The following is a 27,899-nucleotide window of genomic DNA, read 5'->3' as shown; positions in this document are numbered from 1 at the left end:
GGAATTTTTATTTCGCATTCTGGAGTGAACATTTTGGAAAAACTTTATTTCGCATTTCTTGTTGCGATTGCTGAAAAAATTGGAAATTTTATTTCGCATTCTGGTGCGAACTTTGCTGAAAATTTTGGAAAAATTTTATTTGGAGAAATTGCTGAAAAATTTTATTTGTGAAATTTCTGGAGAAATTTTGTGAATTACTGTTTTTGGAAATTTGTGTCGCCCGTCGTTAATAATTGGAGATTTGTTTGCTGTTTAATGAAATATTTGCTGTCTTCAAGAAACAAGTGTGCCGTATAGCAATTTTGTGGCTCTTTTGGATTTTAAAGTTTGTTGTGCTGAAACTAAAAATAATTGTGTGGCCCTTCTGGTATAAAATTTGCTGGATTTTTTGTGTGCTGAAAATTAAAGTTGGAGCTATTTTTGTGAAATTTGCCGCCATTTTGAAAAATTGTTGTTCGTTTGCAAGACTTTGTGTGGAAAATTTGGTGACATTTTGATTTTGGAATTTTGCTGTCATTTAAATATTTGTGAAACCTGTTGTTTAATTGTTGTGTGCTGTAAAGATGATGCCGAGATCGCCACCAAATTCAACAAAAACAAATGCTAGTGGTACTAAAGGTGTTCCAGTTGGTGCCTCCACTGAAGCCGGAGGGTCGATTGTGTCAACCACTGCTGGAACTATTACCATTGCCGCTACTACAACAACAGGTGTTATCACGCAGCCGATTACAACAGCAGCAATGCAAAGTGTTTCCCAAGTAGAGATGGAGAGTTTAAGGAAACAAATTGACGTGTTGCAGCTACAACTGGCGAATTCTCAGCGCGCACTGAAAGCTGCATCAACATCAAGTTCAACACAAATGGTTACTGGTAACATTTTGAGTGAGTATAGTGGTGGTTCCAGTAGTGCCCAATCTGAAGTAGACACGAATCGCCCGAGTGTCACACCACAATCTTACGTAACCAATGATCAGCCTACTGTATTCCGCCATAGTCAGCCGCCGCCTCTGCAACCTGCTCCGTCAGCCGTTGCCCAACCGTCGCTGCCAACTTCTCTGCCTGCATCTCAGTCGCCCTTGACGCAACCGTTTAATGCAGTTCAACAGCCGCCATATTATAGCAACTTTTTGATGCCGCCATTGCCAAAAAAGTTGTATGACTTGCCGAATTTTAGCGGTGTCCCTGAAGATTGGCCAATGTTTTCAACGGCATTTGAACATTCGACGACAGCGTACCAGTACAATAATTTTGAGAATTGTGTGAGATTGCAGAAAGCATTAAAGGGTGATGCTAGGGAGTGTGTAAAGTCGTTGCTCATACATCCCGACAATGTGAACACAGTGATGGAGCAACTGAAATTCCAATATGGCCGACCTGAATTGCTGATACGAGGGCAGTTGAAGCAGGTGAGGGAAATTCCATCTATTAGTGAAAATGCCGTGGAGAAGTTGGTGCCATTTGCAATAAAAGTTCAGAATCTTGCCGCCTTTTTGGGAACAGCAAATGGTCATCAACATTTATCAAACCCTACACTAATGGATGAGTTAATTCAAAAGTTGCCCATGAGTAAGAGGTTGGAATGGGCTCAGTACTCGTCGAATTTGGAATCGTGGCCTACAGTTTTGGATTTCAACAATTGGTTGAAAGGTGTTGCAAATTTGATTCGAAGTGTCCAGCTTACAACAACAAGTCGTCCAACAGGTGAAACCAAGAAAAAAGTGGTTCTGTATGCATCCGATGATCGAGATAAAGAAGAAGAGTGCCGATTATGCCGAGGACAACACAATTTGTTTGATTGCAAGAAATTTCATTCCATGTCAGTGCCGAATAGATGGAATGAAGTGAAGAAGTTAAGGTTATGTTTTTCTTGTCTTGGTAGTGGACATTCTACTAGAAATTGCCGCCGTAGAAAAGAATGTCATGTAAATGGTTGCCAAAGAAAACATAACAAATTGCTGCATGACAAATCAAAAGATGTTGGTGAAAATAATTCAAATAGTGTTGTTGCCCGGAATGATCAAGATGCCGAACCAGTGTTGAGTTGTGTTTCCAGTATTTGTGAGAAATCAAACTTGTTGTTCCGAGTGCTGCCTGTGAAACTTTATGGTCCGAACTGTGTTGTTGAAACATTTGCCTTGTTGGATGAAGGTTCTTCGGTGACAATGATAGACAGTTCCTTGGTGAGGCAACTTGGACTTAGTGGCCGTCAAAGCAAGTTGAATTTAAGCTGGTATGGTGGTAAGTCGTCTCAAGAAAGTGCAATGGTGGTTGATCTTCATGTGAGTGGCACATCTAAGAAGAGGAAGTATGCTTTGAAAAATGTGTATGGTGTTCCAAATTTGAAATTGCCCACTCAAAGTTTCAACATGAAGTCAAATAAGCATTATGAGGTGCCAGTGAAGCCATACAGCAACGTGACGCCTAAGATGCTCATCGGCCTTGATCATTGTCATTTGGGGTTGCCAGATGAAGTTGTGCCATTAGAAGAAGGTGGACCTTATGCAGCAAATACACCCCTAGGATGGGTAGTTTTTGGTCAGGTGTGTGGAAGGCAGCCTACATCCCACACATGTTTGCTGACAGCTCAGCCAGAGCAAAATTTATATGATTTGGTTTCAAGTTACTTCGAAACAGAAAATTTTGGTGTGAAGGCCCTGCCGACAATAGAGGGTAAGGATGATGTTCGTGCTAGACATTTGCTCAAGGATTTTACGATAAAGGTTGCTGGAAGATTTCAATCCAGACTACTATGGCGTGATGAAAATGTAGTCCTGCCGGATAGCTATTCCATGGCCTTTAATCGACTTGTTGGAATTGAGCGGAAAATGAAGAAGAATCCTGAGTTTGGTGCCGACTACAAAAGAATCATTCAGGATTATGTCAATAAAGGGTATGTACGAAAGTTAACATCATCCGAAATATCTATTTGTAGCCCGAGAACTTGGTATCTGCCACATTTTGGTGTGTTGAATCCTCTGAAGCCTGGGAAACTTCGCCTCGTGTTTGATGCTGCCGCCAAAGTCGAAGGAGTTTCTCTAAACTCGAAATTATTGAAGGGTCCTCAACAATATAGACCACTGCCTGCCGTCTTGTTTAATTTTCGAATGGGGAAAGTCGCTGTCTGCGCAGATATCAAAGAGATGTTTCACCAAATTATTATTGCCGAAGAAGATAGGTGTTCTCAAAGATTTCTTTGGCGTGAAAATGAATGTTGCCCCCCAGATGTTTATGAGATGACTGTAATGACGTTTGGAGCCGCTTGCTCGCCTTGTATTGCCCAGTATGTGAAAGAGACCAATGCCCTAGAATTTCGTGATCGTTACCCCAGAGCAGTGAAGGCAATTATCGATAACCATTATGTTGATGATTTTGTTGACAGCTTCGAAACATCAGAGAAGGCCATAGATATATCGATGCAAGTGCGTAAAATACACAAATCAGCTGGTTTCGAGTTGCGCAATTTCACATCGAATTCAAAAGAGGTTGTCGTGGCTCTGGAGGGTAATTTAGGAAGAAATTTCAACTTCTGTGATGATTTAGCCGATGTTCAGTTTTCCACAGAAAAGATTCTAGGCATGTATTGGAATCCTGGTGACGACGCATTTAAGTTTGAGCTGAAATTTCATCGAGTGAGACCAGAGATCATCAGTGGAGAAAGGTGCCCGACAAAAAGAGAATTGTTGAGTGTTGTCATGTCGGTATACGACCCCTTGGGCTTATTAAGTCACTTCATGGTAACTGCTAAATTGTTATTGAGAGAAGTCTGGAGATACGATATTCGGTGGGACGAAGATATCCCAAATGAACTGTTTGACATATGGAATAATTGGCGTGATGAGTTGAAGAATGTGGCCCAAGTGAGTGTTCCTAGACACTACTTTGGAATTGGATTGCCTGAAACAGTCGAGTTGCACATTTTCGTCGATGCCAGCGAAGACGCATTTGGTGCCGTGTCGTATTGGAGGTCGATAAAGTCAGATGGTGAGATTGAAGTCTCGTTTATTACCTCAAAAACCAAATGCGCTCCGTTGAAATCAATGACCATTCCCAGACTTGAGCTACAAGCTGCCGTATTGGGAACTCGTTTGCTGTGCACCATCGAGAAGGAACATTCGGTCAAGGTTTCCCAACGAATTTGCTGGAGTGATTCTTCAACTGTCATCAACTGGATAAATTCTGACAACAGAAGATATAAGCCGTTTGTCGCCCATAGAATCACAGAGATTTTGGATTCCACACGTCCTACTGATTGGAAATGGTTGCCCACTAATTTAAATGTTGCCGATGAAACAACAAGAGCGAAAAGAAATATGGATTTCTCTTTTAATTCTCGCTGGTACCAAGGTCCACAATTTTTGCATGAGCCGGATGATGATTGGCCCGAAATGATTTCAACCTCCAATGATGAGCCGCCTGAAGAAGAGCTTCGTTCGAAATTTGTTTTAACGGTCAGTACAAATGTTGTTATTGATTTTAATCGTTTCTCTTCTTTTCTCAGGATAAAACGTACAATGGGTTATGTCCTGAGATTTGTCGAACGATATTTGAAGAAGAAAATTGGAGACGGAGAAACTTGTCTAACAGTCGCCGAATTGAAGGATGCCGAAACTGTTCTTTGCCGCCTATCTCAACGCGAAAGTTTCGCCTTCGAATTAGACATTTTAAAGTCTGGTGGTTCCATTCCGAAAAGCAGCGAGTTGTATAGTCTGTCGCCCTATATTGATGAAAATAATTTGATGCGAGTATATGGACGTATTGATGCCGCCAGTTGTTTGCCTATTGAAACCAGACGTCCCATTATACTTTCGCCAAAGCATCGCCTAGCCGAACTTATTGTTGTCCATGAGCATAAACTTATGAAGCACCAAAATTTTGAAGCCACTATTGCCGCCATAAGAAGACGTTATTGGATTCCTCGACTTCGAAAACTATTAAAAAGCTGTATCTCCAAATGTAATGTCTGCAAGTTACGCAGTGTCTCTCCAACGCCGCCATTTATGGGTTCTCTGCCTAGCGACAGATTAACTCCAAATGTCCGTCCATTTGCCTATACCGGGTTAGATTATTTTGGCCCAATTACCATCACCATTGGTCGACGTCATGAAAAACGATGGGTGGCTCTATTTACATGTTTGACGATAAGAGCCATACATTTGGAGATTGCCGTTGATCTGTCAACTGATGCCTGCATTTTAGCCATACGCAATTTTATAAATCGCAGAGGAACGCCCATAAGAATACGGAGTGATAATGGCAAGAATTTTGTTGGAGCAGACCAAGAAGCCAAGAGATTTCAAGAAGTTTTCGATGTGATCCGAGTGAAAGATGAGTTGTCTACAAAGGGCATTGACTGGCAGTTTAATTGCCCATATAATCCATCAGAAGGAGGCATTTGGGAACGGATGGTTCAATGCGTCAAAAAGATATTGCGTGTAACGTTGAAGGAAGTCGCCCCCAGAGAGCACACGTTACATAGTTTTCTCATTGAAGCCGAAAATATAGTCAATTCGCGCCCTTTAACCCATCTGCCTGTTGGTCCCGATGAAGAAGAACCATTAACGCCGAATCATTTTTTGTTGGGCCATCCAAATATGCCAGAAACTCCAGCCGGGACAATTGTCGACAAACCAGCTGTGTTGAAGAAACAGTGGCGTATCTCACGACAGCTTCGTGACCACTTTTGGAAAAGGTGGATCGCCGAATATTTGCCCACACTAACTAGAAGAGCTAAATGGTGCCAGTACACAAAGCCCGTAGCCCCAGGTGACTTGGTATTGATTTGTGATCCTGATGTCTCTCGTCGTGAATGGAGAAGAGGTCGAGTGCAAGATGTGTACCTAGGCAAAGATGGTGTAGTCCGACAAGCTGACATTGCCACATCGACTGGAGTCTTGAAGCGCCCCGTCTCAAAACTTGCCGTCTTAGATGTTGAATAGTGAATCGGGTCGATTCACGGGGGCGGGGATGTCGCTGCCGCTCATATTTGTTATGTTTGTTTACATTTTATTTGATCTCAGTTCACACAGCAACATATGGGTGATGGTGTGACGTCAATGACATGACCATCCATATGTTTGCATGTGTGTGTTTCTATGTTTTGATTTATTTTGTTTTGAGTCGTTCTGATCAGTTGAGCCTTTGTTATGTTTTTTGTTAACCGCAGTCCTTTTCTCCTCATATTCTACTGCATTGATTGTCACTCAAACAGGTTTTTTGTTGGAACAAAACCGTTAGAAATTTGCAATGCAGTAGAATTTTGTGGTTTATTATTCTCGCCCTTTTTTAATAAATTTAGTTCGTGAGGGATAAAGACTGCGGTAAGTTGTGTGGCTCTATTTAATTTTATATTAGTTTTTAATTTTAGTATTTTTATTAGAAATAAACGCTCTTTACGCTACGTGCGCTACTACCCACATACATATACACGTACATAAGAATTTATGAAGGTGTTTTTTATTTGGTTGGTGGGAATTGGTGGCTCACAGGGAGTTGTTAAATTCGCTATCCCTCCCAGGAGAAACTCACGTCGCAGCCAGCGACACATGCCATGCTTGTGATATCGTGATCTTTCCGTTGGAGTTTTGTTCCCTCGGGTCGCATAACTTCAAATGGCTCGTATTCATATGCCGGTGGCATCTTTATCCATCCTGTTAACATGGCCCAACCAACCCAATAATTGCAGCTCGATATGTTTTACTATATCGGTGTTGGTCGGCTGGGGAAGCTCGTGGTTTATAGACCGGGTCTTTTTCATACTTCTTTTTAATATCCACAAAGCGAAACAGGTTTCCAAACACAAAATATATTTTTCTTTTGTTTTATATAAATTTACATTGTATTTTTAATTAAAATATATAAATTTTGCCACTATCGACCACTTTCATCTGACTTTTATTTTCATTTTAACAATTACTTTTGCAAGTACACAATTATTCGGGTATATGAGTATTTGATAATTTATTGTGCGGTTACTTATCAATTTATTTGAACTCATGATAATATTGTGACAAAGATCGGATCTTTCACGACTTCAATTGCACTCATGAAAATTCGATGAAAAAGATCGGATCTTTCATGACTTCGATTGCACTCATGAAAATTCGATGAAAAAGATCGGACCTTTCACGACTTCAATTGCACTCATGAAAATTCGATGAAAAAGATGGGATCTTTCACGACTCCTTTCGCACTCATGCAAAAGAACCAGTGAAATCATGATTTCACATGGAATCACTTCCATTTAATTTTGCTGGGTACATCAACATAATTGGCCTCAATTTAAAGGTCAAGAGTTCCTCTTCTAATTATAATTCACTGGGCCGGAACATGTCTTCCAGGAATAAAGATAAAATCATTATACTCAAAATTTTATAAATTTTCACACAAAAGTTTTGGTCCATTTAACCTGCTAAATAATATCTGATCAGCAAGCTTCTTCTGTGTCATAACCTCAATCCTTATTTAAAATTTCGCGCTGATCGGACCATTATTGCGATCACCACCATCCACCTGCCTTCTAAATATTTCACGACCATCACCAATAACAATAGGTGTCTATTCTGGTCTGATGATTGTGGCCTGGATTTTGATTATAATTGACCACTTATTTCCTGTGAAGATTTTTTTATTCAGAATTAGAAGAAATGGAAAAACACCCACAAAATTTTATTTAGAAAATGTGGGAGGAGGAAAAAGTTCCCATCCCATGCATTCACAGTGACAGTCTTTATGTTCGAAGATGGTGCCATTAATATCCACTCCTTGTGTGTTGCAAAAGTCTACGTCCTTTCTAACCGATAGCAATTCAGGGAAACATGTCGTTATAACCGCTGTCGTTAAATCGATGCCGTTATTATCGGTATTTGTTGGTGCGGGCTATAAAGGACAGAAATTCAGGACTTTTGGACGATAACGTAATAGATACATATATTATATAAATTATGGGTAATATTTGAGATTTTAAATGATTTCCTATAATTTGTGGCTTAATAAATGAATTGAAAACAGAAATAGGGTGGAAGTCATTTTAGAAAAAATAAATAAGGTGGCGAATCTGGTTTGCTCTCTTTATATACAGCCGTATTCGCTTATAAAAAAAAAACAGTCAATAGCGAGAGCCGTTATAATCGACATTAACAAAATATATTTATAGCAGGTAGATGATCAACGATGAACACGGTGAGAGCATTTGTATCTTGAATCGTACAAAATCAACGTGTTCATCTCTGAGGTAGATGCATGAATTACAAAAACTCACAATTTTACAAAAACAACATTGTTATAGAAAATATTAAATAATAGAAATATTCTAAAAATGGATTTCAATCAAAATGCAATAACAATGCATTCAGAATTGTCCTTCGTCCTTTTTATTACATGTTTAAAATTTTAATTATTTTAAACTCATTTAAAAAGCGTTTTAATTTATACTCTTTTCTACCGATGTCATAACAGAATTCGCTACTGAAATGGGAACTCCTCAGACGTTACGACGCCTTTTTAAACAAAGACAAAATCAATAAGTTTTTGTTAAAAAATGTATATTTGTACATATTTTCTATTTTACCTATTGATTCGTACATACTCTTTTGCAATTTTATTTACAAAAATATGCATATGTAGACACATTTACATACTAGAAAATAAAACTAAATGCATACATGCAATAAAACTGAACGATTTGCCTTAAAAAAGAATGTCGAATCAAGTTGCACGAAAATAACATTGAGACAGAAAGACATGAAGAGGTATAATAAAATCGTCCGATAAGTAAAAAATGCGATACAAAGAGCTATAGCAACAGTCTAGACTTAAAAAGAAGTATTTCTAGAAATAAATTATTAAATTAATTACAATTGCTCCAAATTCCAAATGTCGAGGCCAAAGATGTCACAGTTTGCAATTAAAAAAACGTATCATATTTTAGTAGTCGTGAATCTGTCCTGTTAGGCCTGCCACTATTGGAATAGAGTTCACAAGCAATAATAGAGTTTACAATTCCACTCTAGGGCGAAATTGTAATCGCAAAGGTGGATCCCGGAATCGCCAACGTGTGACATAAACAAATTTCAATGTGTGATCCTTTCCCAATAATTCTTCGTTGCACAATATGTCAATCTGAAATAGAAAATAGTGCGTAATTACTTTCAAAATAACAGCACGAATAAAAAAATGCATTGTTCCAAAATCTGCAAGAAGCTACTATTTTTTACTACGATAACATTTTTTCCTTAATGTTATCGAAAAAAATAGTAAAATTTAGTAGATTCTTGCAGTACTGGAACAGACCATTAAAGTTACCTCTCGATATTTATCGATGCCGTTTAGTATTTTCTTTGCTACCAATTTTTTTAGGTGCGTAATCGTGGCCTGTGAACTGCAACGTATAAAACGCCTTTGCAAATTTTTAAAATTGTTGCTCATACATTCCAAGCAGACATTAACTTGCTCATCTAATCTATGGAAATCGGATTCCGCATGGGCCTCCATAACTTTTTCGTTGTCATCTTCATGGTTTTGTGGCAAATCTTTCGGACAGGCCATATTGCGACTCTTGTAAAAATCGCGTTCTCTGCGCATTTCATCTGAAAATGGTGGAATAAGAGTAAATTTTTTTTCAAATGTTCGATAACAATATGCAGCTCTGAAAACGTGAACAACTTCTAGCATGCATTTTATTGAAAGTACATATTGAGACTACAAAAACGCTAGTTGGGTTTTGTCCTTCAGATCCAGTTCGAATTTTATGGCCTCTTCTAAAACGGGCTAAAACTACATTTATTATCTCAGCATTGAGTAGGAATTTGGCATTTCTGTCTATAGCAATATTGTAGCCCTAATCTAGTAGAACTTATCGGCTAAACAGACCACATAAGAAAAACTCCATCTAGTTCATCAAAATCGATAAAATATAGAAAACTTTACATAATTTCTGGAATACCGGTCAGTATCAGCTAAACTGTTGGGAGTTGATCGAAGTAACCTTTTGCAAAAACCTATAAAATAATGTTCTCAGCGGTATTTCTAAATATCTTTTGCAACGCGTACTTCAAACACTGTTCACACAACAAGCTGTTCATTCTGGGATTTGGGATTTCATCGCATTAAGCGTCGAGTCGAGTTGCCAGTTGCAATTTTTGAATTATGGATGGTAACAGTCGCCTGACAGCGTCAAATTCTGTCGCCATAAAGTTCATCACATGTGAATAAAAACGAACGAACGAAATCGCTTATAACGTCGGTCAAGGGACGATATTTATAAAAGAGGTGGAACTATATTTAGCCCAGTCAAAATAAACATTGAAATAGCAAAAATTCCCACAGAACTGAATTTTGGTGGATATCTAGGGTTTGCCATTAGAAGCAACGTTCTAAAAGTCCCCATTGATCCCATGTGTGCAAAAAAAGTTATTCGTGTCAAGGTCAAATTGTAAGGGTTTTTAGATTTTCGGATTTATTTTTTGAAAACGGTTGATCTAATCAAAAAGTGCTTAAAGTAAATATTGTAGACAGAAAAATGATTTATTTATTCAATTCATTTTTAATACTAAAGCCTCCAAGGCCAATAAATAGTATTAACAAAAATTTAATTAATTTAATTTAATTATCTAAATGTTTGATCTTTATAATTTTTATCCTAGAAGGAACCATTCTTAATATATAGCTGTTCCAAAAAAACACATCATTTTTATGCACTTATAAGGGAAATATGCACATATTCAGACGAACCGGCTAAAATAAGCGAAGTAACCGGGTCTGTCCCCCCAAAAAATATATATTTTCTTGAAGAGAGGAATTATACTTATCTTTAAAAAAAATTCCAACAATATCGGAGCGTGTTTAGTAGAGTTATTCAATGTTGGAATCACTTTATGCAAAAATTGCCCATTTAACCCGCATGTGTAATCGAGAGCTCAACGGGAGCGACGCCAACGAAAACTCTCCAAATTTTTTTCAAGTTTTGTCCGAAGTTAGGCTTCGTTGCGCTGATTATGGAAGTGTATAATTTTCAAGGATGGCGGATCCGGTTCGCCGGTTATTCGACCTGAAAGGCCAAATTTAAAAACCGGGTTAGACCCGGTTCTACTGTACCGATTAGTGCAAAGTGGATATCGTTTGAAAGCTTATGGAAGAACCTAACACATAGTGTCGTCTATATACATACATATAAATGACTTCAAAAAAAAAAATAATAAATGGTCTGTTCCAGTACTGCAAGAATCTACTAACTTTTACTATTTTTTCCGATAACATAAAGGAAAAAATGTTATCGTAGTAAAAATAGTAGCTTCTTGCAGGTTCTGGAACAGAGCAAAAAATGACGATATGTATGTATGTATTGCTCTGTTCCAGAACCTGCAAGAAGCTACTACTTTTTACTACGATAACATTTTTTCCTTTATGTTATCGAAAAAAAATTATAAAAATTAGTAGATTCTTGCAGTACTGGGGCTCAATTCTGTTTGTATGAAATTGTGAAATGAAAACTTTCGTAAAGGAAAAAACTGTCAAAAATTATAAAGGAAATATTTTTCATTTCAAATTTTCATAAAACAAGAATCCAGCCCCTGGAACGACCATATATTAGGTTAATATGGGATATATTTCTATTTGGGCTTTTGATTTCCTACATACATTTGCAATTAAACTCAGTAGGCCTATTCTGTAACTTTTTAACAATCCGACAATAAAAATTGTTTGCAGTAACGATTGTGCTATTCTGCAAAAATGTAGACAAATTGACAAAGAACATTCAAAAGCTTTAAATTTTGGATGTATTCATAAAGGGTTGTTTACACCATCTATCAATGTCGTATGAGATGTCAAATTTTCTACCTGCGAATGTTGTACACATAGTGTGAACACTATGAAAATTTTCATCTATCAAAATGATTTGGCAACTCATATGTAAATTTTTCATTTAGGGAGCGCTCTATTTGATACGACATTCTCGTATGTAAACATAAATTTATAAACTGTTTTCTGGCATTCTCAAAAAAAAATTGAAAAACAAAATCTTTTAAAAAAGAAAATGGAAAGTTATGTATATTTAAGTAGTTAGAAAAGTAAATAAAGGGTGTTTATAATGTTATTTTCAGATCGATTGGTCGAAAGGAGCAGTGTTGGAAATTATTGCTTTGTGGCAAAACATGAATGCCTCTATAACCCCAAAAACCTATTCTACCACAACAAACATGCTAGATATTCATTTTCCTTCAACCAAAATTAAAAATTTGCGCAAATTTGTAACTCAACAATAAATGTAAACAATGACAAAAACAGCTGTTTTTATATTTATAGGTTATGTCATACGAAAATAACACATGTAGGTATGAACGCACAAATTGAAAGTTCTATGGATGACGTCAATTTTGACAAACATAGAGAATGTCGAATGGGTGAAAGAAATGACAGCTCATATGGCATTGATAGATGGTGTAAACAGCCCTTAAACAAACCAAAGGTAAATCCAATATTGAACATGTTTGTCGATTTTGAAACTACGACAATTTTGGTGTTACTTCTACAACGATATTTTTAACAAAAGTTGTTAAAATTTGTTTACAGAATTCCAAGGTTGTTAATTATGTTGTTAAAACAAATTTCTCGAAAAAAGAACAATATCGACTGTCGTTAAAAAGTTACAGAATAGGCCCACTGATCTGAGTTTTGAAAGGGTTTCCAAACACACATTCATTGCTTGTAACATCTTCTGAGTAAATAAAATTTTGAAGAGTTTCTACAGCTAGACACGCCTCTGACACTGACGGTAATTGAAATTCTGGTTCTGTAAATATCCTCAATCTATTCGTTAGAAATGCCGTCATTGATAAATTGATAAATTATAAACGGTATTTATTTGTGTGGAATAGGTCAGAAATTCGGGACTTTTGGATATCATCGTATGTCTCTAGCATTAAAGCATAGGATATAAAACCTTAATTTAAAAAATGTTCACTTCAGATTAGGGTATTGTGAAGATTTTATCTACATTTCCCTACAGAAGTAGCTGTAATTTCGAAATTTGTGGTATGACAAGGTAGAAAATCTTTATTGAAAAAATTTTACTTAATGTGTACTTTTTGACGTAGCTGCACATAACGGCGCATTTTTGAGGTATTTCAATTTATCAAGGGTAAAAATCTTTTTGTAAGGGACTGTTTGGAAACCGCACTGGCGTTCACATAAAACCAATAGAACAACATTCAGTACAATTTTTCACTCTAACAGTGACCACATCTAACAGTGAACCCAATAATAAATTTCAGAATTCCTGCTCTATTCCGTTGTCCAATAACAAATTTGATACCCCTTAGTGCTTTTCATATTCTAGTAATTTAATTCCCGCTTTATTGCTTCCACCAACACCAAATTTAGTACAATTCTGTACTTTACAACACAATGTGCACAAGTCAACTCACAACGATCTCTGTACCAAATTTCAGAATTTGTACGCATTTCAAAAAATGCATAATCTAAACAACAGCACTGGCCCTAATACAAGATTTATACAACTTTCAAAATATACAATTGGTTCTAAATTTAGTAACTTTTAGTACGAAAAACGTTTAAGTCGAATTTCCAAAAACCCTATGGTACACCTTCTTATTTGTTGAGTTTTCACATTGAAGGGCAATAGTTAGTTTTATTGGCAGATGGTCTGATCATGTTTTATTATCCACAGAGAATTCAGAAACAAGGTATAAGATTTCTTGTTATACTGCGCAGATATCGTTTACTGATTAACCAATTGAATTAATAAAAGTTAGATTTCAGTTAAAATCTCCACGCGTTCGACCATTTATAATGAGCAAATTGATGTTAGCAAATATTTCTATAAGTTGGTTTCCTTCTCTGTTTACTTGCTTAACCATCAACATACGTGTATCCAATCCTGCCGTAAATAATTCCCTGTATGTTTCATTTATTTCTTGAGTCATTTCGGCGATTAGTACTAGATTGGTAATTTAATTTTCTTCAAATAATCGGTATTGATGAATTAGTGTGAATAGAGTAGAACTGACATAAGATAATATTTTCGTGTTTTATTATGTTATATTGCATAGTTTTCTGGTAAACGCCTACCTACGAAAATCTTTTTGTAAAACGCTTTGCGGTGCCAACGATATCTCGAAAACGAATGGCCCGTTCTTCATATATTTTTTGTAAACGTTTTAGGAACCTAGAAATCTTGTCTTTAAGCGAAACAGAGTTTTAAAATATCTATGTGCATATAAAAAATAGTGAACTGTCAAAGTAAAAAAATTCTATTTTAACTAAAAATCGTCCAACAAAAAAAATCGCGCTTTAGCACAGACCAATATTGTAAAAATGTTTATATTATTTTGCACAGACCAATATTGTAAAAATGTTTATATTAATTGTTCGTTTATGGCAACAAATTATGTAAAACTATACGGTTTTTTGTGTAAATCTCTTGCTATTGGTCCTCAAAACAATATTCCGTCAAAATATGCAAAGTTTATTTGCGATTTATAATAAATACGGCCAATAGTATGATTTTCCCCCCATACCATTGCTATCGCAAACGATCCGTTTTCGAATGTTTTTCGATAGTTTTGCGGATATTTTGTTCGAAAACGACACTCGAGAACGAATTGAAAACGATTCATTCGTCGCTCAGTTTGTGGCAGGAAAACCTTCGAATTCGAATGTCATTAATAATATTATTAGCGAATGAAAGATGATAGTTTTTACGATAGTGCCGACAAAGCATTTTTGGTGGAGTTTCGATTTTATGACATGTTTAACTTTATCTGACGTCTCCTGATTCTTCTGTTATGTACCTTTTCTTCTTTGTAATGTTTGCGATTCAATGCGTGTAACAGTTTATAAACATTGTTGTCTTGTATTTGTAACCAAGCTATATGTTGTGTTTATCATCACTTCTTGTTAATATTATAAGTAGCATTTATATCGAAAATATTTGAAAAAAGCAAATGGGAATTTTTTACAAACAATGTAAAATTATTTTTTGAAACAAAAAAATTTCAAAGTAAAAAATGTTTCTCGAAACAATTTTTCTTGTGAAGAAAAAACATTCGCAAAATGTTCGAAAATGATATCGTTTTTAAACTTTTGTTCGTCAAAAGAACAACGTGCTTGTGTACACCCGAAAAACATTTGCCAATCCTCCGACAGTGATATCGTTTTCGAAAGTTGTGCCGGACATTCGAATAATATCCACACTTGGTGTGGGGGGTTATTACCTACTACTTTGAGGTGACAATAAATGTATTGAAAAATTACCAAATCTAGGACTTCTTGGTTAAATTACCAAATAAGTGTTCCTCAATAAGTTGTTTATCCAACTTTAGAAATTCATTGGAGCTTTAATGAACTTAGTTAACCCAAATTTAAGGCTCGGCTTGTTCCACTCTAAGGGTACTTCATCCACCTTTTGAGGACCTTTTTCGAGTTTTTTTTTTTTGCCCTGTTTTTGAGACAAAAATTAATAACAGCGAAACTAAAGGATTTTTTAACTTTTTAAGTTATTTATGTGTAAAGTGAGATAAAACAAAGATTTTTACAGATAAATTCGGATATAACGAACAACGGTTATAAGCAACTACGTATATAACGAACAAAGCTATTTGTTCCAATGCAATTTTCATTAGTTTTCTTATACACAACAAACTGTTAAAAACGACCACGGTAGTAAGTAGCAACAATTTTGTCCCCGCGAGTAGATTTTCCAACGAATTGTTACTACAGTTTTGTATATTTTTTGAATATACGCTAATAAAGGCGAGTTTAGTACTCCCTTAAACCGTATCAATGATTAATATGTAATAGAGAGATAAAATAAAGCTTACTACTGCCGCACCGTTTATAGAAAACCACGGATATAACGAACAAATTTTACTTGCAATGAAATTGTAAACAACAACATCTATATACATATATAAAAATGGTGTAAAAAATGTATAGTAATTCATAAAATGAGAACGGCTAGGCCGATTTCTGTAAAATTTTTTGTCAGTTATTCGTATTTTCGAGGAGAAGGTCTTTACGGAAGAAAATTTTGGAAAATCTCTCTGGAAAAGTCGGAAAATTGGAAAAATCGAAAATTGAGTTTTTGTATGAAATTTTATTCCTTAATAGCGAGACGAAGTTCGCCGGGTCCGCTAGTTTTTTATATTTATTGTTTATTTGAGTTTAAGGAAAATAAAATATTTATTTCTGACTTTTTGTGTTTTTTGGTCGTTACCCAAAATGTTTAAGCTATATTATATACTAGCAAAATGCCCGCTACTTCGTATGCGGAAAAGGAATAATATTCAAATAAGCAATATTTAATATGGTGAACACTGAAAAATTTTATGTACTAATACCTATTTGAATTGACATTTATGGTCTGTTTCTTTAAGACGATTTGAATTTAAATTCGTTCGAATTACTACCAAACTCCTGTTGTAGTAGAACATTTTCATTTGATTGAAAACATAAATTACCCTGCGTTTACAAATGACAGGACAGTGGAGTACATGTATTGATTGTCAAAACCCCAAAACTTGCCTGTGTGGCGTCCAGACAACTGCAAAACAGTTGTAAAATTATGAATGAAAATCGTCGATTTCTTTTTGTTTTCCGTTCACATATTTTGTTTTTGTTCATGTTCTTTTGTTTTCAACACATTCCAATTATTACTAGTGTCTGTGAAAAAAATATTGGACAGCTGGGAGACAAACGACAAATGTATGTATGTGTTAGTAAATCAGAGTTGTATTTGAAGACAAACTGTCTGGTGTAAACGCCTAGTTAATAAAATATTTTTCAAAAACATACGTTTGCACAATGGTCCCAAATCCAAATTTTCTGGCCAAAACTATTTCAACGTCCATTTTGTATTGAAATTAATTATTATTTATAATAAATGTGCACAAACAGCAATTCTTACGTTTTAACGACCAAAATGACCAAAAACTGCCAAAATTTGTTGAACAGGGTGGTCCCGTTGTGTGGGGTCTAAACCAAAACATTGACCTATGTTAATAATTTTTGGTACGAAGGATTCATATCTTCCCAGAGGTCAAAATACCAAATTTCAGCCGAATCGGTCATAAAGTGTCGCTAAAATCCACAAATATCTAAAATCGGACAGTAATTTTATGTGGGGGCTACGACAAAAAATTGACCTATTTTCAAACAAATTATACATACTTGTTTTCTACACTCTGAAACCCTTAAATATGAATTTTAAGGGAACTCGGTTGATAGATGTGCGTATTACCGTTCTATTTCAATTGGATACTACGTACAGTCACAACAGGTATTTACAAAAAATTCTCCCATCTTAAAATAGAAAAATCCACTTTATTTTAACTGTGGCAAATTTGAGCACGATTTTACTTCTGAATTTATTAGTACAGACCAGGGACGTACGCAGGGGGGCACGGGGGGCACGGGGGGCCCGGGCCCCCACCGTAATGGTTTGGTCAAACAAAATTTATTAAGCTACTGTAACTAATTATTAAATTTTTTTCTTTGTCATAAACATTTTTTATGTTAGGAGATTTCAAATGAAAACTTATATATCTATCTTATATATATGAAGTTTCTGTACAGAAAATGTACATCAATTCAAGTTATGTAAGATTTTTTTTCAAATTTTTTGTTTGTATACTCCTTTTGGGAGAAACTTCCAATGAAATATGAATTACGTCTTCATGCCACATCATTCCACTATTAAATACGAATTCTGTAATGAATATACTCCATATTTGTTATGTCTTATTCAAGCTATATTGAGGTCTCGAGGCTTTACACTCATCCTGAATCCAAAATAAGTATTGTGGGAATGGAAGTGCATGAAAAATGTCTATTGGACAAAATGTATGAAGCGTTCTTCGTGGACTATATTTTGAAAGCCAATTAGAAATTTGTTTCTCTGCCTTCACCAACATTTTTTTTACTTGTTGCTAAACTAGAGGAGAACATTATGAAAAAAAAAATGAATTTGTGTTCGTCAAAAACTGCTAAAATCTGCTATATGTAGCATACTCACTTGCATTTTTTCCCTATAATTGCACATATCGCTCATTTATATTTCAAAAAATCAAGTTTCGAGAACAACGCGTTTTAAGTTGCGGAATGAAATTTGACTTCCCAACTTAAAAAGGTTAAAACACAAAAAATAAAATATCTATTGGGATCATCTTTTGTACAGATCTTGCCAGATATTCGTGCTTAATTTCTGTGCAAGATCAAGCATGATTCGAATTGTTTTAGTGCTTTATAACCTCAAAAAACCTTTTTGTTGATTTATGCCAAACTCCTAGAAAACAAGTAACTCGTTGATTTTTAGAGATATCAACATGAAAATTTGACACAAGGTAAAATAGAAGTCGTAGAAAAAATAGAAATTGCTAACCCAAAAACCCGTTTTGAGTTATGCCACTCTTTGAGTAAATGAGCGATATGTTTGGACGGACAGCCCGTCCGTCTGTATCTCAGTTTTCTGGCAGGCTGGAGCGCATGATAACTTTCAAACGGATCAACCGATTTGATCAAAGTTTTGGATCTCGTAAAGAAAAAAATTTCGCTAAAATGGTAGTAATCGATTCGATTTGAACTTTGCACATAGCAGTATTTCTTCCAGAAATATATCGAACCCAAAATTGATTATATCGGTCCAGTTATTCAAATAATTTTTTTTTCCAAATGTACAACAAGTTCGTCCCTCTCAAAATTCAACATAAGTGCAGCTTAAGACTGATCCTTTGGACTTTTTTGACATTTGTAGTCTTGTTTACTGCGATATCAAATTTTGAGGGGGAAAGTCCATGCTTCAAAGCTCTAAATACTACGGAGACCAACTAAAATGGCTTGTGGGTGCAGTAACTATTCATAGATGAGAAAAAACAAAAAAAAAAAATCGCCGGAGGAATTTTCAAATAAATCGCGATCAAAGTTCAAATTTTTTGGGTTATTTTAGGTTTTCACGGTTTTGCGTGAGAACGACAAGTCCTATCGAAATGGGACTAAAGAAAATGTTAAAGAGGATTTTCACTGCTACAACATTTTCCTTAGTTGCCTTTCGATAGGATTGCCGCTTCCAGCAAAATCCTGAAAATCTAAAATGAACCTAAAAATGTTAACTTTGACCGTGATTTATTTAAAAACCCCTCCATCTATTTCCCTAGGTGTAAGCCGTTTTCAACTAAAGTTAGTTAAGGCCACCATACATGGCATTGTTTTATAAGGAGGCGATACAGTCAGCGCATTGTCCCAATTTGAACTTCTATATCTCAAAAATGGTAAAACTTAGGAAAAATTAGTAAAGGCCAATCTTGTAGAGAATTTTTACAGCTACAACATTTTTTAGTCCCATTACGATAGGACTTGCAATTTCCAAGCAAAACCGTGAAAACCTAAAAGACACCTAAAGATGTGAACTTTGACCGCGATTTATTTAAAAATCCATCCAGCGATTTTTTTCTTGTTTTTGGATTTTTCTCATCTATGAACATTGTAGTTTCAGAAACTGCAAAAGTAAAGAATGCAGCCGGAACAACAATCATGAAAATTTTCTACTTATATTATTTTGTCACGACTTAGCTAGAGTTTGCCAATTGGTTTCTGAGATATTTGATCGACCATGCTGGGGCTTAGTCCAAACATGAGTTTTGTAGTCTCAAACAGTACTCAGAGAAGGATTTGGAGTCTATGAATCGTAGTCTGTATCGTCCGTTTTTAAATTTCTAAAGTTTTTAATTAATCAAATTTGGTGTTTTTATATATATAGTTTATTCTTAGGTTATCGACACAATAGCTAGATATAGAAGTCCAATCTGTGCTCGCATATTCGTGTTATTCTTCTTTTTAAAGGTAATTCGATATGTAATTAACCCAGATATGCCCAACGTCCTATATATAGGACACACAAAATTCTTGCTAATTTGATATGTTATGTTTATCAAAGTACCGTTTATTTTGTTGATATACTCAGTATACATCTGTAGCTCTTGGGATATTATGTGATTCCATTATTTTGAGCTACTATTTTTGAGTTTTGAGGTCTAGTTAATCGAAGTTGCTACCTAACGCTTAGTTTTAACAATGATTAGCGTTATGACCGATTATTTATTGGGTAGTTTTATAACGAAAACAAACACGATGTGGAGCCTACTATGAAAAAACGTTAACTAGATGCCGAAAAGGTGTCTTTGGACTATATGTCAAATGTTTTGTGTCCCATAACTCCCAGTTATATGATAAAAACATGTGTCCAAAAGAGGCCTCAAAAACCACTTTTTTCAAAAAAAAAAAATTAAAAAACATATAAACATACTGTTATTATTTCACATTTGCTTCTAAAATAATATAAAAATATTTTTAAAATGATGACGATCAAGCAATGGGCATATCTGGGTTAAAAAATGAGGCGTTATGTTCCGGTCGAACTATACCCCTATACCCTATAACTCCTGTATAACGCAATTCGTCCCACTCGCGAATATAGTTAAGTAGGGATTGGATTAAAACGTGGATATATTTTAACCACTTTCTGCATGGAGGCTCTTTCACAAAAAGGAATCGCAAAATCTGTATTACAGCTGATATTCTCAAAATTAGATTAAGAGCTTTGAAATACTGAAAATCTTGCGATAGCAGAAATAATGGCAATTCTCTGTACTTTTAAAATTCTGGGATATACCAAAACGTTGACCTATATTTTTTAATCATATAGGTCCAAAATACTGAAAACGGGGCGCAACTTTTATATGGCGACTATACCAATCGTGGTTTAAATTTCAATTCTAAATATCTTATATTTAACTTATATTTATTTTATTTTTTTTATTTATTTTATTTTATTTATCTGCTTTGCAATTGAAGCCAATTTTGAGGCCAATGTATATAATTACAAAGAATCCACCTGAATATCATAGCTAATCTAAAAACAATTTCATATATATAATTCATCTTAAATCTGGAAATTGGAGATCTAATTATTTTGGTTACAATTTTATTCTTTAATTTTTTTTTTTTTAATTCTTCATTACGTCATAGCTACTCCAATTTTAAAGCAACAGATTAATAATAAGTATATCGTATAAGTTATTAGTTAAATTATGAAATGATCATTAAGAGATGTATGATGTGGCATGCAAATGATAATAAGTTTCCGCGCAGTGATAAAAACTGGTTAAAGCTAGAAAAAATTCTTCATTACATCATAGCTACTCCAATAAATAATACTCTGTAAAAAGTTAAAATTGTATCCTTAATATTGTGATCTTTCTCTACTGAATTTTTATACTTTGTGTCAATATTTCATATAAAATCAACAGCAAAACCTTAAAAAAAGCTATACGTAACCCTACAAACCATTTTCAATTTTCATGATTTTTGGTCAAGTTGGGCCCCCCCCCCCGAAATGAAATCCTGCGTATGTCCCTGGTACAGATCCCCTGCTATATTCCAAATTCGATTTGGAGGTGGACAAATTTGGACATTTTTTTAAAAGTTTAAATATATTTAAAAAATATTTGTAAAACATAATTTTTTATATATATAAAAACATTGATTTTATTACACTAATTTTACAAATTTCATCGTTCGTTTTGTAAATATAATGAAAGTACTCATAAACAGCTTCCCGATTCATAATAACTTTGGTCTCACTTCTGAATATATTTATGCAGCGACGCAATACAACAAAAATTGTATATTTTACAGCACAAAGTCTGTTTTTTTTTACATAAAAAAGTGTCAACTTTGGTACTGCGCCAATCAACGAATACTAAAGTTATTTACAAAAACTAATTATTTTCAGATGACTTGATGTGTTTTTTATTATTCTGTGCAAAAACAAACTAAAAATTTCGAAACTTCAAAAATAGGGTTTTGGCCAAAAATTTCCTGATTGAAACCTTTGTGGTTTGGTAGTAATTCGGACGAATTTGTTTTCGAATCGTCTTAGTGAAACAGGGCATTAATTTCTTTCAAGTACTGTTCGTACATGTTTTGTTCGAATCTCAAAAAAAGACCTCTACATTACAACAGCGGCCTACATTTTAAATTTCAGTCCATGTTTTATTAGAACGGTATGGGTATTTTGAAAATTTTATCCACATTTTCCAACCGAATTTTGGAATTTGTGATATCAAAATGTAGAAAACCGATCGATTCCCCGGTTGGCAAAATTTTCAACGGTGGCAAAATACCCCTCAGTAATGTTGGGGACATTTCCTGAGTATTTCAGCCATGTAAAACTTCTCTACAAGTGGTGTCGTAAGGCACGCCATTCGGACTCGGCGATAAACAGTAGGTCCCATATCATTGAGCTAATATGAAACGGGGTACATTCATTGATACGAGAGAAGTCTCCCTTGTCCCGTCTGGGATGTTTGTGGAAAAATTATTACATTATTTAGAAACCGAATTCGTGTTTACATAGAAACAATAGTACATTATTCAGTACAATTTTTAGAATCCAGAACCTTAGCTCATACCTTTCATACATTTAAAGGTGGATTTTAATAATCATTCTGATCCAATCTCAACAGTGATCCTCACAACAAATTTCATTTATCGATTCACTCAATACCAATTCAATTCAATTCAATTTATTTTCATAATACCAGTGCTTCAATATTTAGTATTACTTAATACTTCTAGTGCATTTATTTTACGACCACTTCTAACAATGAACCTGACAAATAAATAATATACCAGAATTCCACTTCTATTCCTTAGCCCAATAACGAATTTATTGCAATTTTGTACTTTTCGCACACTCATTATATAATCCCAGCTTCATTGCTACACCAACGTCAAATTTAATACCATTTAGTACATTTCGTATTTCTCAGCCAGCCCTCAGCCTAATTTCAGAATTTGTATGCATTTCAAAAAATCCTTATCTAAACACCAACTCCATCCCTCATGCAACAATTCGAAATTCCACCTTTATCCCTTCAAGCAACGCCAAACTGGTCCAAATTCAGTACTTTACCAAATTTCACAATTTCAGCTCTACTAATTTGCACAATAACAATTTGAACCAAATTCTGTGCCTTTTGTATTTTTCGTACACTTATTGTACGTACTATATCCACAACCACATCCATATCTCAACCCTACACATCAAGAGGGTCTATAATACCAAATTTCAGAATTCCATCTCTATTCATAATACCATTAATACTTTCCGTATGAAAGTTCGAATTTCAATAACTATCTCCAACAGTAATTCAAAATTTCAGGATTCCACCCTATCTGTCCACCCAAAACTAAATTGTACCAAATTTAGTACTTTTCGTAACCACAAATACGAACTTCCAAAACTATCTCAGTCCTACACTCCAAAAGTAATATAAATTTCAGGATTCCAGCTCTCTCCGTTCTCTCAAATCCAAATTGAACCAAATTTAGTACCATTTAGTACTTTCCGTACCCATAAGTACGAATTTCCAAAACTTCCTTAACCCTACACTTCAACAATAACCATAACTCGAAATTTCAGGATTCCTGCTTTATTCGTTCACCCAAATATAAATTGTACCAAATTTAGTACATTCCGTACCCATAAGTAAGAATTTCCACAACTACCTCAATCCTACACTCCATAAGTAATCTTAATTATAAATTTCAGAATTCCAGCTCTATCTGTTCACCCAAATCCAAAATGTACCAAACTTTAGTACTTTCGTACCCATAAGTACGAACTTCCGAAACTACCTCAATCCTACACTCCATAAGTATTCTTAATTCCAAATTTCAGGATTCCAGCTCTATCGGTCCACCTAAATTTAAATTGTACCAAATTTAATACCATTTAGTACTTCCCATAAGTAACATTTTCCAAGACTAACTCAATCCTTCAGTCCAACAGTAATCTTAATTCCAAATTTCAGGATTCCAGCTCTATTCGTTCACCCAAATCTAAATTATGTCAAAGTTAGTACCATTTAGTACTTTCCGTACCCATAATTACGAATTTCCAAAACTACCTCAATCTTACACCCCATAAGTAAACGTAATTATAAATTTCCGGATTTCAACTCTGTCTATTCACCCAAATCCAAATTGTACCAAATTTAGTACATTTAGTACTTTCCGTACCCATATGTATGAATTTCCAAAACTATTTCAATCCTTCATTCCATCAGTAACCTTAATTCCCGATTTCAGGATTACAGCTCTATCCGTGCACCCAAATCCAAATTGTACCAAATTTAGTACCATTTAGAACTTTTCGTACACATAAGTACGAATTTCCAAAACTACCTGTATCCTACACTCCAAAAGCAAATAATTTCAAAATTTCAGGATTCCAGCACTATCCGTTCACCCAAATCCAATTTGTACCATATTTAGTACCGTTTAGTACTTTTCGTACCATAAACTACGAATTTCCAAAACTACCTCAGTCCTTCACTCCATCAGTAATCTTAAGTCCAAGTTTAAGTTTTCCAGGTCTATCCAATCCAAATTTTACAAAATTTAGTACCATTAAGTACTTTTCGTACACATAAGTATGAATTTCCAAAAATAACCCCAATTTCACTTCGACTGTAATCTAAATTCCAAATTTCAGGTTTTCAGGTCTATCCGATCACCCAAATCCAAATTGTACCAATTTTAGTACCAATTTTAGTACACATAAGTACGAACTTCCAAAATCATTTTCATTATATCAACACCACTTCCCAACCCTGATCCCCATACCAAATATGAAGATCGTAGCTACCCAGCAAACCAATCGTACCGATATCGTAACGAAATCGGAACAAATTTCGGACGTTACGTCCGATATCTGATCCGAAATCGTAACGATATCTTAACGAAAGTTGTATGGAGTGGTTGACATAATTTCGGAACGAAATGTCGGAGCGAAATCGGATCGATTTCGGTCAGAATTCGCAACGAAATCGGAAGAAAATCCTTGGGAAATTCGGAATTCGAATTTTTCACTCCGAATTTTCGTACAGATTTCTGAACGATTTCGGAATAATGTCGTATGAAAATCTGAGGTTCCTTCCGAACTTTCGTAAAGATTTCTGAACGATTTTGGAATAATTTCGTATGATTATCAAAGAAAAAAATTTTTTTCTGATGTCAATTTTTATTGATAAATTTTCTTTGTTATGTTTTTTATTGGAAGATTATAATTTCAAAGATATCTAATGGTTTTCACTGTTGTTATCATTTTGTAGTTATAGTAGAACAATGTAAACTTTGTGTACGAATATGTTGAGTCTATCAGCACTAGCTTGAATTATTATATGTTGCATTTATATTTAAAATATTTAAAAAATGTATATGCGAATTTTATAACCAACCATTTTGTTTTTCGACAACAAACTAAAATGTTGCTTGTTAAATATATACAAAAGGTGGTTGTTGTGCGAAGGGAAATTTGTTTCCGACATATCGATCCGAATTCGTAACGAAATCGGAAGAAAAACATTAGCAAATTCGAAGGGAAATTTACTTCCGACATTTTCTCCAAAATCGGAACGAAATCTGAACGAATCTCCCTACGAAAAATCGTATAGAAATCGATACGAAATCTGAACGATTTTGCTTCCGAAATTGTTCCGATATGTCGGACATCCGACATTTGGTTTGCTGGGTATATCCGCTCAAAATATACAATTGGTACCAAATTTAGTAACTTTCAGTACTTTTCGTACACTTATAGGTGGAATTTCCAAAAACCATACCAAAGGGTTCTCTATAACTCTCCATCAGTGACCCTCGTTCCAAATTTCAGAATTCTAGCTCTTCCCGTTTGCCTAATACCATGGATACCATATTTTGCACGAAATAAGTACGAAATTGCTGGGTTCCAGCTCTATTCATTCAACCACATCCAAATTGTACCAAATTTTGTACCATTTAGTACTTTTCGTAAACATAAGTACTAAAACTACTCCATATATCAATCGTGCACTTACACAGTTATATTAATTCGAAATTTCAAGTTTCCAGCCCTATCCGTCCAAACAAATCCAAGTGGTACAAAATTTAGTACCATTTAGAACTTGTCGTACACATAAGTACAAATTTCGAAAACTACCCCCATATCGCAATCCTATACTACGCCAGTAATCTTAATTCCAAATTTCAGGTTTCTAGCTCTATCCGTTCATCCTAATCCAAGTTGTACTAAATTTAGTACTTTTCGTATACATAGTACGAATTTCCAAAACAATCCCTATAGTTTAATCCTATACTCCGTCAGTAATCTTAATTATAAATTTCAGATTTCCAGCTCTATCCTTTCACCCAAATCCAAATTGTACTAAATTTAGTACCATTTAGTACTTTTCATACACATGAGTACGAATTTCACAAACGTTTCCTTTTATAAACACCACTTCCCAACCTTCATTTCCATACCAAATTCCAAGTTTCTAGCTAAACCCGTTCAAAATATACAATTGGTACTAAATTTAGTACTTTTCGTACACTAAGAGGTCGAATTTCCCAAAACCCTTTGGTACATCTTTATAAATCTCCATCAGTTACCCTCATTCCAATTTTCAGAATTCTAGCTCTTCCCGTTTGCCTAATACAAAGGGTACCATATTTAGCACTTTTCATACTCTTCTAGGTCGAATATCCAAAAACTAGAGTTGGGCAATCTCATTCAATTGAACGATCCGAATCACAGTCCTCGTTTTAAGACGTATGAGTAACATCATCCTTATCCAGCCTTATCTCACCCCTACACACCGACAGCAACCCACAGTCAAAATTTCAGCTTTGTAGCTTCAGCGGTTTCGTCTGGTCGATGATATACATGTCACTCACTCACTCACTCATCACTATGCTCTTTTATATATATAAGATTAAATAGATTCCTCTCGCAATTGCCAATCTATTCCATTTTATGTACATATATTTATATTTGATTTATTTTTCGCGGTTTTAAATACATTGCAATGCATGTGCCTTACAATATATATTTTTTTAGTTCTTCTTCGAAATTCTCACTTTGACTGCAATTTAAACCGCGATAATGACGCTATTTTGAAAAATATTCATATTAATAAATTTTGACATGTTCTTTTTTCAATGCCAACTAAAAAATCTTATTATTAAAAGTTGCAAAATCGACTTTTTGCCTCAAAAACTGGTGCTTTGGAGTGGTGGTAGTTGAACTTCTTTGAGCTTCCTGGATCCCTTTTACTGCCTTTTAGAATAATGACTACTAAATATTTCCTAATGATGTCTATTTATATCTATTTATACCCTGCACCACAACAAAGACATAGAACTGTAAAGACTGGAAAAGATGCATAATGCACAAATGTTTATGAAACAAAGTATATAAACATTTTACTAACAATGGGGGTATGTTAATGATAAAAAACCCGTTAAACAGCAATTCGGCTAAAATGTTGGACTCGGGATTGTATACCATAGCAGTTTCCAGTTCATTGAGTATGAACTTAGCGGTTAAAATCGCCTGAAATAGCTAACTAATTATGTAACAGAATGTTGTTATGATATCGTAACAACAGAGCTTAACTCCATCTATTGACATATGTTAACAATTGAGTTTTCCAATCTTAATGTATTTCGTCTGCTCCGTCGGAAAAGGTCGTAAGTCCACTTTTTTGGGAAATCGCGTTTTTGTTACAGGATGATAGTATAAGTCAAAACACGTCGTATGATGCAAAGAAAATGGTAGCACGTCGCGTTTTTCCACATGTTTTGCCCTTGTCGGAAAAGGTCGTAAGTCCACAAAACGTACAAATTTGAGTTCGAAAAGGTCGTAAGTCCACAGGAAAATGTATACTTTAATAGAATATTACAGATAATGCAGTTCAGATATAATGTTTAACGTCATCCATGGTTGGGGTACAATGTAAAGAACTAGCCTACACCTTTGGATGATAATCGGATGATATTTGGCG

At 34.9% G+C, this 27,899-nt stretch overlaps 2 protein-coding genes across 2 annotated transcripts in view; one reads left to right on the top strand and one right to left on the bottom strand.

The window, feature by feature from the left end:
* The first annotated feature begins 563 nt into the window (after window positions 1–563).
* LOC141401712 (uncharacterized) lies at window positions 564–5,936 on the top strand. Its single transcript, XM_073982091.1, has one exon. The coding sequence runs from the start codon at window positions 564–566 to the stop codon at window positions 5,934–5,936; it is 5,373 nt and encodes a 1,790-aa protein (XP_073838192.1).
* Window positions 5,937–8,523: 2,587 nt separating this feature from the next.
* l(3)73Ah (polycomb group ring finger 3-like lethal (3) 73Ah) overlaps window positions 8,524–27,899 on the bottom strand; it is a 36,545-nt gene continuing 17,169 nt past the window's right edge. Inside the window, exons 3-4 of the mRNA XM_073980174.1 lie at window positions 9,301–9,584; window positions 8,524–9,117 (exon numbers count right to left, since the gene is read on the bottom strand). Coding sequence (XP_073836275.1) covers window positions 8,992–9,117; window positions 9,301–9,584 — 410 coding nt within the window. The 3' untranslated portion in view covers window positions 8,524–8,991. The remainder of the gene's footprint in view (window positions 9,118–9,300; window positions 9,585–27,899) is intronic.

The sequence above is a fragment of the Musca autumnalis genome, unplaced genomic scaffold, assembly GCF_047663935.1.
Source record: "Musca autumnalis isolate F117 unplaced genomic scaffold, ASM4766393v1 scaffold_4, whole genome shotgun sequence".
Classification (NCBI taxonomy): Eukaryota; Metazoa; Arthropoda; class Insecta; order Diptera; family Muscidae; genus Musca; species Musca autumnalis.
This window is presented reverse-complemented; position numbering and strand designations above follow the sequence as displayed.

Excerpts from the sequence above, each read along its gene's own strand:
- LOC141401712 (XM_073982091.1), top strand. The coding sequence starts at position 564 with ATGATGCCGAGATCGCCACCAAATTCAACAAAAACAAATGCTAGTGGT.